This window comes from Bombina bombina, chromosome 2, assembly GCF_027579735.1.
Source record: "Bombina bombina isolate aBomBom1 chromosome 2, aBomBom1.pri, whole genome shotgun sequence".
In the NCBI taxonomy this organism is placed as follows: Eukaryota; Metazoa; Chordata; class Amphibia; order Anura; family Bombinatoridae; genus Bombina; species Bombina bombina.
The window spans coordinates 794,514,987-794,529,351 of NC_069500.1; the positions used below are offsets into that span (position 1 = coordinate 794,514,987).

The 14,365-nt window shown below is 37.2% G+C and overlaps 1 protein-coding gene across 1 annotated transcript in view; it reads right to left on the minus strand.

Moving 5' to 3' along the window:
• Positions 1-12,927, minus strand: part of LOC128647268 (calcium and integrin-binding family member 3-like) — a 51,822-nt gene extending 38,895 nt beyond the window's left edge. Inside the window, exons 1-3 of the mRNA XM_053700061.1 lie at positions 12,779-12,927; positions 8,269-8,380; positions 4,231-4,378 (exon numbers count right to left, since the gene is read on the minus strand). Of these exons, the coding sequence (XP_053556036.1) occupies positions 4,231-4,378; positions 8,269-8,380; positions 12,779-12,927 (409 nt within the window). The remainder of the gene's footprint in view (positions 1-4,230; positions 4,379-8,268; positions 8,381-12,778) is intronic.
• Between the last annotated feature and the right edge of the window lie 1,438 nt (positions 12,928-14,365).

Genomic DNA, 14,365 nt, shown 5'->3' on the forward strand with positions numbered 1-14,365 from the left:
ACCTATATATCTATAGTATTCAAAGCAAAACAATATCCAAGGCAAAGTAAAACAAACACATTTATTGTAATCTACTTATGGTAAAAACAAACATGGGCGTACCAATATGCACATAAAAAGTAACACACACAAATGCAGTAGGCTAATGCATTCATGTGTGTTACTTTTATGTGCATATTGGTACGCCCATGTTTGTTTTTACCATAAGTGGATTACAATAAATGTGTTCATTTTACTGCGCCTTGGATATTGTTTTGCTTTGAATCTAGAATTTTGACCAGGGTTTCCAAGAGCGAGGGGAAGCTCGCAATCTTGACCCTCTATGCAGTTACAACTTTGTCCCGGAGCTATTTGATGGTGATTAGCTGGAGTCAGTCATGTGTCCGGACACACCTACCTTCACAGGAACAGGACGCTGCTACTAGCGGCAGCGTTTATCATAAGCAAGGAGACCCAGGTGAGACAGCTTCTAAGGAGACACGACAAGAGTGGTAAATGCTGTGTTAAGCACGGGTTGCTCTCTAAGGTTCCACGACCACAAGTGCTGAGCAAGGCTGGAACCGGGAAATGTGAATCTCATTATTAAAGGGACATTTAGTTTATTGCTTTATTGACTTATCATTGGATCAAGAGATCCTACGTTGTGTCCGTATACTCTCACAGGGACTGCAGAGGGAAAGATTGATGTTCTCTTTTTGAGACTATGTTTATGCTTATATGTGCAGTTTTATGAAACTTTCCATTTACGTTGCTATATATCTTAAGGAATAGATATACAAGTACAGGTAGATATATATATATATTCGCGCTATTTCCATTGTGCAAAATTGCAAGTTGTGCGGTACGGCTATACCGCTGAAAATTGGCCTTTGTGCGCGGAATGGCAGGTCTCGCGTATTACAAGTCACAAGCGTTTAGCCTATACCTTAACCCTTCATTCCGCACTCAAAAAATCGCTTTTGAGTGTGGAATTGTCATTGCGCCTGTATTACAGGTTGTGTGTTCCGGGTATAACGCTACCGTTATAGCTTATACTGCTGTGATCCATTCCACAATCAAAAAACAGTAGTTATGGATTTTGCCAAACAAAAATGTTTCACAAAACTCATAACAAAAATGTTACAAAGTACACTAACACCCATAAACTACATTATTAACCCCTAAACCACCATACTCCCACATCGCAAATACTTTATTAAACTTATTAACCCCTAAACCGCCGCCCACCCACATAGCCAAAACTAAAATAAAGTATTAACCCCTAAACCTCCGACCCCCCACATTGCAACTACTATAATAAACCTATTAACCCCTAAACCGCCAGCCCCCCACATCACAACACACTAAATTAAACTATTAACCCCTAAACCTAACACCCCCTAACTTAAAATTAAAGTTACAAAATACTAACTACCTTAAAATAAATAAAAACTTACCTGTGAAATTAAAAAAATATAAGCTTAAACTATAAATTAACCTAAAAACTAAAATAAACGAAAAGTAAAAAGCTTAAGTTATAAAATTAAAAAATCCTAACACTATGAAAAAATAAAAAGAATCTAACATAAAAAACACTGAAATTATTCAAAATAATACAAATTAAACCTAATCTAATACCCCTATAAAACAAAAAAGCCACCCCAAAATAAAATCACTCCCTAATCTAACAATAAACTACCAATAGCCCTTAAAAGGGCCTTTTGTAGTGCATTGCCCTAAGTTAAATAGCTCTTTTACATAAAAAAAAATTACAAAGCAATTTGCCCTAACAGTAAACCCCCCCACCCAACCAACCCCCCCCAAAAAAAAATATAAGCTACCCATTGCCCCTAAAGGGGCATTTGTATGGGCATTGCACTTAAAAGGGAAATCAGCTCTTTAGTGCCCATTAAAAAAATTAAAAAATCCCTAATCTAAAAAAAACCCACCCTAACACTAACCCCCAAAAAATGTTTTTACAGTTCCTGAAGTCCGGACATCCATCTTCACCCAGGCGGCAACAAGTCTTCATCCAGGCTACGACATCTTCATCCATCTCAGGGGCATCTTCTATCTTCATCCCGATGGCGCAGAGGTGATTGGCCATAAGAAGCGGTAGGCACGCGGCCCGGGGCTGTGAACTGACAGACTTGGAACAGAGTCAGAGAGCAGAATTTTCATAGTTTGCGCGCCTAAACCTTTATTTTTAGAGTGCACTGTTTATCTTTCATTTGATGCTCTGCTAAGCCAGGGAGCAGCTCTAGGCATGAGCTTTATAATTAATGCAGTGCAGTTTACATATTTTGTATGTGTGTGTGTCTGAGTGTTTTTGTGTGTGTGTGTCTGAGTGTTTCTGTCTGTGTGCGTGAGTGTTTTTGTGTGTGTGCCTGAGTGTTTTTGTGTGTGTGTCTAAGTTTTTGTGTGTGTGCCTGAGTGTTTCTGTGTGTGTGTCTAAGTGTTTTTTGTGTGTGTGTGTCAGAGTGTTTGTGCGCGTGTGTCTGAGTGTTTGTGTGTGTGTGTTTTTGTGTGTGTGTCTAAGTGTGTTTCTGAGTGTTTGTGTGTGCATCTGAGTGTGTTTTTAAGTGTGTTTGAGTGTGTATCTGAGTGTTTGCATGTGTGTGTGCCTGTGTTTTTGTGTTTGTGTGTCTGCTTTCTGGGGGGTGGGGGGGGTGACACCATAACTTACCGCACCGGGTGACACCAACCCTAGTGATGCCACTGGCTGACAGCTCCCTGGACACGTGACCCCTCATATTAAAGAGTTGTAGTGATTATTTTGTTGTGCTAGTGCCCATTTTGAAGCAAAGAGTAAAGTAAAAGTCCCCTAGAACACAGGTGATTGCAATTGCTATGTCACCTGCTATCTAAAGTATGAATAGGGCCCGCATTTGAGAATGTGTAATCTCCTCTTTCATATGAGGAGTTGATGTCTGTGTTTGTGTGTTGTATGCTGTCTTTAGGGAATAGGGGCTCCTTTGCAGTCACTGCCCCCCAAACAGTAAATACATTAGGTAAATCATTGACATTTGTATGGCAATCAACTACTGACAGGACTATGAGACAAAATGGCGGTCTCATACCCCTCCCCTCTGTGTTTTATGTGACTCTAAAAGTGCCCTATTACCCTCATTAGACACTACAGGAATAGGGAAGGTGATCACTACTACCATGATAATTACCTGAAAATTAGAGGTAGGTTTGACCCCTCTCTTAAAAGAGGAGAATTCACTCTTTCACATGAAGGGAATCATATCCTTCTATCTGAGGGGGGGGGAAGGGAGCTTTGTAGTAGCCCCCTTACCCACCACTGCGGCAGATGGTCACTATTTTTACTTGTCCTCTGAACCCAAAAAGGGGCCCCCTAAGGGAAAACTGCACTTTAAGTTATGCTGCAGGTTATTGCTTTTTTGACGATGATCATTTACATTTAAAAGTGTAGATTTCCTTCTTCATCCAGTTACAATATCTATTTTGCCTGTAAGTGGTCTGGGAGATGACATATGCAGATGCCTAATTCCTTGTGACGTAATTACACATGTATATGGCTACAATATGGGGAGTTCCTATTGCAGCTGGCGATAGCCAAGACAACAGTTTCCTTTCCTGGCTAAAGTGCGGCATTGAAATTAGGACCACCAAGGAGGACAACAAATTGTCATCCTCTGCATTCAGAGCTCAGTGGGGAGTAGAACATGTTTTTTTGCATTCTAGAGGTTAAACAAAGAAACACCTCTGTCTATCAAACAGTAACGTCCTTGAAAATATTTTTGGGAAAAATCATGTGAAAGGATTTTTTCTGATGAACTGTAATGTTGTTAAAAAGGGTCTCAACAATAAGTATCTGACAAGTTAACGTGATGCAATGGTATTAAACAAACATTAAAAAACATGGTTTTTTTTATGATGGATTGGAAATTGTTTGTATCTGAAAATGAAATTCCACCACTTCAATCTGTGTGAAAAACTGTTTGAGCAGATTGGAATATACCCACAGTTTGAGATGTAAATTTGCTTTCAATGGTTTTTCCTTTGGTTATGATTTAATTCTGCTCGATCCATATAGGAATCTACCTCACTCATTCTCAATAAGGGTTTAATCTTGAGGATAAATAGAGATAAATAGATAAAATAAATAGAGAGCATGTTGAACTAATTGTGGGTATGATGAAATTTCTCATCAATACGAATAGCAACATAAAAACCATGCACAACCAATTCATGCATGAAAACACCACTACTCATATCACTTACCATATATTTTAAAAGCATAGTATGCTTTAAGATCTCTAGGTGCCATTTCACTGAGCACTGAAAACATATCTAAGAAGTCATCTAAAGTCATGTTTCCTTCACCATCCTCTGAAAAAACCTCGGCAATTCTCTGGCGAAAAGGATTATCCTACAGAATAAGACACAGCAATGCCAAAATTAGTCAGACGGTGAGTGACTTAATGATGGAAGTAAATGTTCTTATATTGTTATTAAACCGGGGCTAGCATCTTTTGAAAAATAATTTCGTCATCCATTTTGTTTTGATGAGTTTGGTTGACAGTATAAGCAATGGCTAAATAATCTTTTTTTATGTGAAAACTCAAACTCAGGCATCACCTTACAGAATTTCAAGATCCTTTACATATGATCTGTTAAATTCAGGAGGAAATATGGCATCTGTCAAATGTGGAAAATAATTCTACGTCTATTAAATAAAGTATATACACAAGCAATGCAGTGTGGTTATAGCTAAAGTGAACTCAAAAATTCAATATTTAAATTATGCTTTTTATAAGCTTCTTACGTTCGAATAGGTGAATAAATGTAGCTGAAATTGACCAGTTTTATACAAACTTTGAAATGTTTACATAAACTGGGTCAGCAAAGTTATTAATATGAAAAAATATATATTTCTGCATCGGCAGAGATAGAAGCATTTTTAAAACAAACCTACAGCCAAAACTACCAACCCAGTGATCAAGTTATTGATTGATCTTAAGGTGTTTGTTGAAATCTCACTTCTCATGACAAGGAGAGAGGCGAGCTGGAGTCCACATGGGCCGGAACCCTGGGAACACAAGTACATGGAGCTTAAGGTTAGTAGCTGTTAGGGGTTGGGGGGAGATCGGCTGCAGCGTTATGCAGGTATAGGCTTATACAAGGGGGCGGAGTTGGTTGGGCCATTGGGGGGGGTGAGGCTGGGCCGGTTGGGTGGTGCTGGGCCGGTCTATACAAATTTCCAGGGCAGGTCTGATTTTCCAGTCTGGCCCTGTAAACATTAGTAGGATGTACTTAACTGATGTATATGTTTCAGTTTCAATTTATTTCAAAAGTTTAAATGTAAAGAGACATGAAACCCAAAATTTATCTTACATGATTCAGGTAGAGCACACAATTTTAAAAAAAGTTTCAAATAATTTCTATTATCTATTTTGTCCCAGTAGCGACAATGCACTATTGGGAACTAACTGAACACAATGGGGGCCTAATGATAAACGATTCTCCTGCTTGGAAAGAAATTGTAGGGCACACTTCACAGAGGTTGAACTCACTGAATGCTAAAAGAAAAAGGGTGGAGCCTAGAAGTCCCAGAGAGATGAAAGATGCCCCCATAAAGGTCTCTGCTCAGATAAGATTATCTAAAATGATCCTTCAGCACTGCAAGGTCTCTCACAGATTCTAGACATGAAAATATTGCTATACTTCTCTAAGGGGTGTTTTTTTGCATTTCTGTATATGAAGGAGAGACAAACCCAGTGCAATATAGCACTGTATTACATGAAAATTTTGTTACACTTTGTATTTTATATTACTTTACATTTAAGTACTTTACAAATTAAAAAAAATGCTTTCTGTATTTCTGTGTATCTTTTACAAATTAAATTGCAGTTTGTATTTGCTCTATAGTAAAATAAAACAGTTGGAGGGAAAGGGGAGTTCCATGGGCTGAACAGAGGAGTTCCCAGGGTATGTCTGAAGCTCTCTCACAATTCTCATGAAATGATGTAAGCAATTTACACAAGCTGTGGTTGAAGTTTGCTCAAATTTCACAATACACTTATTTAACTGACAGAAAACTAATATATACTTAACTATTGGCAAAATCAAGTTAAATTGTAGTGAAAACATTTCACTTTAATTTATGTTAGCTGCAAGCTGAGACTTTGGACCTGATATTCAAAACCTCGCTGGCATTGAGGAGAAATCATGCAAAATCTTAGTTTGTTTTTTTAGATCTTGTATTGTAATATAGGAGTCTCTGTTTCACATAAAGAACACTACATAGAAAAATAACCAACTCTCTCAAGATAAAAATTTTGTTTTTAATTTTTTAAGGGCCTCGCCGTATCAATCCCCAGTGTCCTCCTGTTAACTTCTCTCTCACCTGTGAAATTCTGCATCCCAGAGATCCTTATTACTTTCTATGGAAGACATCTCTAATTTCTCTGAGACTTCCAGGTTCCTCCATTTTTCTTATTGAATTTAGTGAGTTAATTCCCTGAGGAGTCTGCACTATAATTTTTCCACAAACTAGAGAATCTTTGATTATCAGACCAAATACAAAGTTCAAAGTTTAAATGTAATACAATTTAATCTAAAGTACAACATAATATAACATACAAAGGACAAAGTTTAAATGTAGCAGAACTCTCATGTCATTCAGTGCTATATTGCACTGGGTTTGTATCCCCTTCCAATACAGGAAACACCCCTTGGAGAAGTATAGCAAAATCTGCCTTTTTTGAATCTCACAAGGGATCTTGCAGTGCTGGAGGATTATTTTATATTTTCTCATCTGAGCGGAGAGGTTTATATCATCAGGCCCTATGTAACAAGAGGTATTTATGTGCAGCCACACAAATATGCTTAAAATTGCATTGCATTGTAAAATTTTACAATTTACATTTCTGAGATAGCTAATTATTTTTCACTTTTATGATAGATCCAGCAAGTTGGGCCAGAATAAGGCTCCAGAAACCGACGTTGCCATCATTAGATGTTCGGGTATATCACTTTTTGACCAAAAAGTTTTAAGCGAGTCCTCCAATTTTATGTCATTAGTGTGATGTGCCATAAAAGTGAGTGCCAAATAATGTCCTTTTTTTCTTTATGCTTGCAGTTAAAGGGACACTCAAGTCAAAATGAAACTTTCATGATTCAGAGAGAGCAGCAATTTTAAACAACTTTCCAAATTACTTCCAATAAATAATGTGAACAGTTTTTTTTATATTTACACTTTTTGAGTCACCAGCTCCTACTGAGCATGTGTAAGAATTCACTGACTATACGTATATGCATTTGTGATTGGCTGATGGCTGTCACATGATACAGGAGGAGTGGAAATAGTCATAACTTTGAAATTTGCCAGAAAAAAAATCTACTACTCATTTGAAGTTCAGACTAAAGGCTAAATTTAATGCTGCTGTCTCCGCCCGAACTTTCCGGCTCGCCGGAAAAAGAAGTTAGGAAGCAGCAGTCGTAAGACCACTGCTCCTTATATTGTGGTTGTGGACTGCAATCATCCCGATCCGATCGGGATGATTGACACCCCCTGCTAGCGGGTGATTGGCCGCAAATGTGCAGGCGGCAGCATTGCACAAGCATTTCACAAGAAATGTTTGTGCAATGTTAAATGCCGACAGGTGTAGCTGCAGCGAATAATGTCCGCCCGGTATGTAATAAATCTACCCCTTTTGCTATTGCATTGTCTTTTTATCATGCATTTATGGATTAAGCAAACCTGCTGTATTTACTGGTCCTTTAAACTCAGATTAATTTTGCAATCAGTCTGCTCTCGGGAAGGTGCCTATGCCCATCTTGTTCTGATAATGTTGCCCAGAATGCGAGATATACACCCTATTCAGAAGGCTAGTGTAGCCCATACCTAGCTTTTCTATGTATTTTCAAGAGTACATACATAATATATTTGTTACTGACACACTATGGCTAAATTGTAGCCAAATATTTACTGCTTCAATATCAAATGATTAATATACTATTCAGTTTATTGTGTTATTGGGTTATTTACCCTTTTATTGTGTGGCAAATCTTTGGCACGCACTATTTGGAGTTCAACCTAAGAGCAATAGGTTAGACAAAGTGCAGATTGCTTGAAAACAAGTAACCGAGATGCGCGGTGATGACTTAAAGAAGAACTTTTAAATTTACTGTGTATTATGTTAGGCTTCAATTATCTTCCCAAGTCCTGCCAATTAGCACTCTATGAATTATGAATGAAGTACGAGGTTACAGTGACATGTGGCAACCTTAACAGTTACTACTTGTGTCGTGCTTTACCTTAAGTTCCGGCATACTGCCGATGAGTTCGTAAGGGATCCTTACATCTGGCTTATTTGTGTAGTCATCAGGAACAAGTTGTGGAGCAAGGTCTCTGTATCTGTGGAAAAGCCTTACATTTGAGAGAACAAATTAAACATTATTTATGTGGTGATGTCATTTTTTAAAAATACTTTTCTATGGAATTCTCTACTTATATATACTGTACAATACCCCTTGGATTTAAAGGAACATTAACGTCATTTTTGTATTTATGTACCAGAAATGATACGCAGCATAGCAAAACATCTCACGCTAAATGAATGTTTTATAAGCGTTTACCGCTATCATTTTGTTTTACACCCCTTGAAAAACCTTTTAATTGATGTTTATCTTGCTTAAAGTGATGGTAAGTAAAAGTTTTACCACGTGACAGTTTAATATATGTGCTTTTCCCACCTATTATTTTTGTACTTTTTAAATTACTTTATAATATGTTTACTTTAGTTTATAGTGCTGAACAATAGATTAGTATGTGTGATAAAATTAAAGGGATATGAAACCCAAATTTTGTCTTTCATGATTCGCATAGAACATACAGTTTAAACAACTTTCCAATTTACTTCTATTATCAAATTTGCTTCATTCTCTTGGTATCCTTTGTTGAAGAAGCAGCAATGCACTACTGGGAGCTAGCTAAACACTTCTGGTGAGTCAATAACAAGAGACATATGTGTTTAGCCACTAATCACCAGCTAGTTCCCAGTAGTGCTCTGAACCACGAAAGTATAATTTTTACTTTTCCCTGTCCCTTTAAATTTAAACAACTTTTACGTTTACATTTTTAAAACACAAAAAATCCAACATGTTTAGATGCAACAATTTTATATCTATGACAGATTAATACTCACTGTAAACTGTACTCTTATCTGGTGGAACAAAAGGACCTGTGCCTCAACACTGAACTCACTGACCCTGAGTCATCTTTCAGCCAAATCTTCCATGTAATTGTGTCTAGAATTTCATATAATCCGTGCAATACAAAACAGGGCTGCATATCAAAGATCCCTTTGTCAAAAATCATCTGTTTGTATCAAGATAGACATTTTTTTTTGAAGGGAAGTTAAAGGGATGGTAAACTCTATGTTACTCATTTATATGACTATTCTTGTTCTATCACAATAATTATGGACACCTAATTTTGTCTAATACAATATATTAGATATTACTCACAAATCGATGTATTGTAAGTCATTCATCTCCGTTTCAATTCCAGCCCCCTGTGATGTCATATTGGTTGTTTAAATATTTAAACCAATCAGTAAGCCTGTCGCCAGACAGGCTTACTTCAATGCAATCCGATTTACACATGCACAATATTTCTTTAGCATTGCAATTTGGCCATCCAATCAGGATTGTTTAAATCTGATGACTAATTTGCGCGTTCATGTGTTGGGAATGCATGCGCTTATTCTAATTTTCAACACGGCACGCAGAAGTAAACAGTGAATCGTGTAGTATTGTCAAACGATTCATTATTTACTTGAAAGAGTGCCAGTAAGTACGCTGCTGAACTTGTTGTTTTGATGAAATAAAAATTCTATATGTTTTTAAAACTAAATAAAATAATTTTTTATTTACTTATATTTTGTTATTATAAACGTTGACTTGTTTTATAGGGGAGAGATGTCTCGCACACTCAAACGTCAATTTTTGTATTCACACTGAACCAAGTAAACATTGAATCTCGTGACTCAATGTTTACTTGGTATACGTCACTATCCAATATGCGCATGCGTTAAAAATAACACTTTTGGGAGCGCGCAAATTGTATTTTGTGCAGAGAGGGTGTAGGCAAGAGAAGCGTCCAGTTTAGAGATGCAAGCAAATAAGAGGGGCGGAGCGATGCGGCGATAAAAGGGTCAGTAAATATGTATAATTTGTTGTAAAAGTACATATAAAAAGTTAAAATGAGTATGCGGTTTAATAAATATAGTATTGAATATTTAAAATATGTCAATTACCAATAACTGAGTTTACCATCACTTTAAACATTTCTTATAGTTTTGTGCAAAAATCTGTTTGTCCTATGATGTTTAGAGAGGTCAAAAAAAGTAAATTTTAAAAACTTATCACCTAGATTACGAGTTTTGCGTTAGAGGCTGTGCGGTGCTAATTAGCAGTTTTCCCTGACCGCTCACTTACCTACAGCTCTGGTATTACGAGTTTTCAGAAACCTGTCGTTAAAAGACAAGAAGTAAGGGTTGAGCAAAATTGTGCTCCTTACCGCACTCCAATACCAGCCCTGCTTAAGTCAGCAGTGAGCTGGTCGTACGTGCTCGTGCACAATTTCCCCATAGGAATCAAATAGAAAAAAAGTCTAACACCTGCAAAAAAGCAGCGTAAAACTCCTTAACGCAGCCCCTTTGATTCCTATGGGGAAATCCATTTTCTGTCTACACCTAACACCCTAACATGAACCCCGAATCTAAACACCCCTAATTTTACACTTATTAACCCTAATCTGCCGCCCCTGACATCGCCGACACCTGCATTATAAATATTAACCCTTAATCTGCCGCTCCGGACACCACCTACATTATACTTATGAGCCCCTAATCTGCTGCCCCCAACATCGCCGACACCTACATTATATTTATTAACCCCTAATCTGCTGCCCACAATGTCGCCTCCACCTACCTACACTTATTAACCCCTAATCTGCCGCCCCCAATGTCGCCAACACTATAATAAACATATTAACCCCTAAACCGCCGCAACCCTTAATCTGCCGGCCTTAACATCGCCGCCACCTACCTACATTTATTAACCCCTAATCTGCCGCCCCCAACGTCGCCGCCACTATATTAAAGTTATTAACCCCTAAACCTAAGTCTAACCCTAAACCTAACACCCCCTAACTTAAATATAATTACAATAAATCTAAATAAATATTACTATCATTAACTAAATTATTCCTATTTAAAGCTAAATAATTACCTGTAAAATAAACCCTAAGATAGCTACAATACAACTAATAGTTACAGTGTAGCTACCTTAGGATTTATTTTTATTTTACAGGCAAGTTTGTATTTATTTTAACAAGGTAGAACAGTTATTAAATAGTTATTAACTATTTAATAACTACCTAGATAAAATAAATACAAATTTACCTGTAAAATAAAACCTAACCTAAGTTACACTAACACCTAACACTACACTACAATTAAATAAATTAACTAAATTAAATACAATTACCTAAATTAAATTAAATTAGCTAAAGTACAAAAACAAACAAACACTAAATTACAGAAAATAATAAACAAATTACAGAAATTTAAACTAATTACACCTAATCTAATAGCCCTATTAAAATGAAAAAGACCCCACAAAATAAAAAAAAACCTAATCTAAACTAAACTACCAATAGCCCTTAAAAGGGCCTTTTGCGGGGCATTGCCCCAAAGTAATCAGCTCTTTTACCTGTAAAAAAAATACAAACAACCCCCCAACAGTAAAACCCACCACCCACACAACCAACCCCCCAAATAAAATACGAGCTAAAAAAACCTAAGCTCCCTACACATGGAGATTTGCTTGGGGATATTGCATTATATGCAAAATAAAAAAAAATCTGGTATGTCTAGAGACCCTCTTTAAAAAAAAACAATATACTGTATGTATGTATGTATATATATATATATATATATATATATATATATATATATATATATATATATATATATATAGTATATATATATATTGTCAGATGATCAACGTGGTAACAGTGAACATATTGCAAGATTTTCTTTACTGCACAATGTGGCCTCTCTTATTTATAGTATAACCCCCAATAGCCTGTATGGGCCCCTATTTCACATATGGCCACCAATGATGACAATTTAGTAAGGTCATCACAGTAACAGCAGTGGTTATCTGACCATTTTCCATATTATTTACTAATATCTAAGCAAAAATATACATATTTTTACAGTTTTTGCCACAGCTATCACACATGCCATAACATTTAAATATAATAATGGTATATTATGAATCTGCTGGACCTGCTGAAAAAAACAAAAAATATGACTTACCAGATAATTTCCTTTCCTTCGATACAGGGAGAGTCCACAGCTGCATTCATTACTTTTGGGAATACAGAACCTGGCCACAGGAGGAGGCAAAGACACCCCAGGCTCCCCCACCTCCCTCATCCCCCAGTTATTCTGCCGAGGGAACAAAGGAACAGTAGGAGAAATATCAGGGTGAAAAAGGTGCCAGAAAAAGCAATTTAAAGAGGTAACATAGTCAAAGGGAAAAAGGAAGAATAAACTTCCCCAGCACCGAAAGGATCCAGAGATCTACTTAAGAATCCCTGACCACGTTCCCCTAAGGGCAAGACTAGGATAGGCACGAACGCCCAGAGAACCTAGATCGGATACCACCAGAGGTACAGATCCATCAAAAGGACACACCAAAGGAGAGTCCCTCGACCTCCTTCTGAGCTCTCAGAAGAGTCAGAAAAACTCACACAGCTTGAAAAAGACCCTTAGCAGGTTGAAACGTGTTGCTCTGTTCCTTTAAGTGTTGTGTCCCTCCAAGGCTTCCGTAGGATCTGACTTCAGATACCTGCTTGCAAAGGTCATTTTGGACGAATACTCTGTTCCCATTTATCGCCATATTGAAACGCTGTATTCAAGCGGGTGCCGTCAGCGTCGGAAATTGAGCCAAAGAGAGGGATCCATTCACCTCATCACCGATCCCGGTGTAAGTAAAAGTGTTGACCTTAAACTGGTGCCTTTTTTGCAGTTTCATCGGCTCCTTATCTCGTTCCAGCTTGACCTGAAAATCCTATCTCGGGCTTGACAAGATTGTTTCTTCTGATGACCAATTGGATTTATCCGACTTCATATTGCTTCAGAAAGATTCTTATTTGATGTTTTCTTTTCTAGTAATTGTTGCAAATTGTATACTACACTTGTAACTGCGTCTGGTCAACGCAATTGCTACTTTGTAATTTTTATTTTTTATTCTTTCTCTTTTTCTCTTTTATATATGTAAACTTTTGATATTGTTATTAAATTTATGCAGAATCTGCACATTATTTTAAATTTGTGTCACATTCACTTTATTTGATATATTTATCTGCTGCATTTAATATTTGCACATTATTTTCACTTAGTAAGTAGTTTATATTCACAACACTATTTTCAGCTTTTATAAGCGCCTATGACACTAGAATTTTTGGTTTCTTTTAGTGACCAAATTATTCTAATTTATTCACTTTGTTTATATAGAGGTTGGAGAGTCCTCTTTTTTTATAGGTTTAATAGAGTTTCACAGCGCAGTAACCAATACACCTTTTTAAACCCATAAACCACAAAAGAACAGAGATAACTATACCCAACCAGGACCAGCCCGATATGAAGGATACGATATATCTGTTCAAGGCTCAAACGAAAAATTCTAAATTTCTAGCAGGGCCAGAAAACTGAGAATAATAAACAGAAAAAACATATAAGCTCCGAAGCTTAAACATAGTCTCGGACATATCAAGGGAACGTCACCCCGACCAGAGACAACCTTCTTGTTTTTGTTACTTTTTTTTATATATAGAACTTCCATCAGAAGATTCCATCAATCGCGACATGAAAATCGCTAATACCAGAATCCCAGAGCGAAAAGTCCTCCTAAGAAGAGTTTCAACGGAATCTCATGCTCGGAAATAAAAGAGAATTAAAAACGTATTCTAACCGGATTAGAAAAGAAAATAGTCAACCGCACACATGAGATAGCCCAAGGGAAAGTGAAACCAACAGGTCCCGCCCATCATGCAACACAATTCGTCAAGAGCTCCGAACTGGGAATCTAATACAAAAAACAAAGGGTAACAATATAGCGACGATAAGGAATAGGATCACCATCCCTCCAGTCGTCTAAACAAGCTCGCTATCTGAATCAGCAGACTGAGATTCAGCTGACGGATCGGAATTAGGATCCTCCAACACTGCCAAAACTTCTCTCAGAAGTACACGCAGACGAGCCATTCTAAAATCATAAGCAAAATTCACATCCGTCAGAGTATCCGAGGTCTGCGACCTTAAAGGTGGTACCTCTA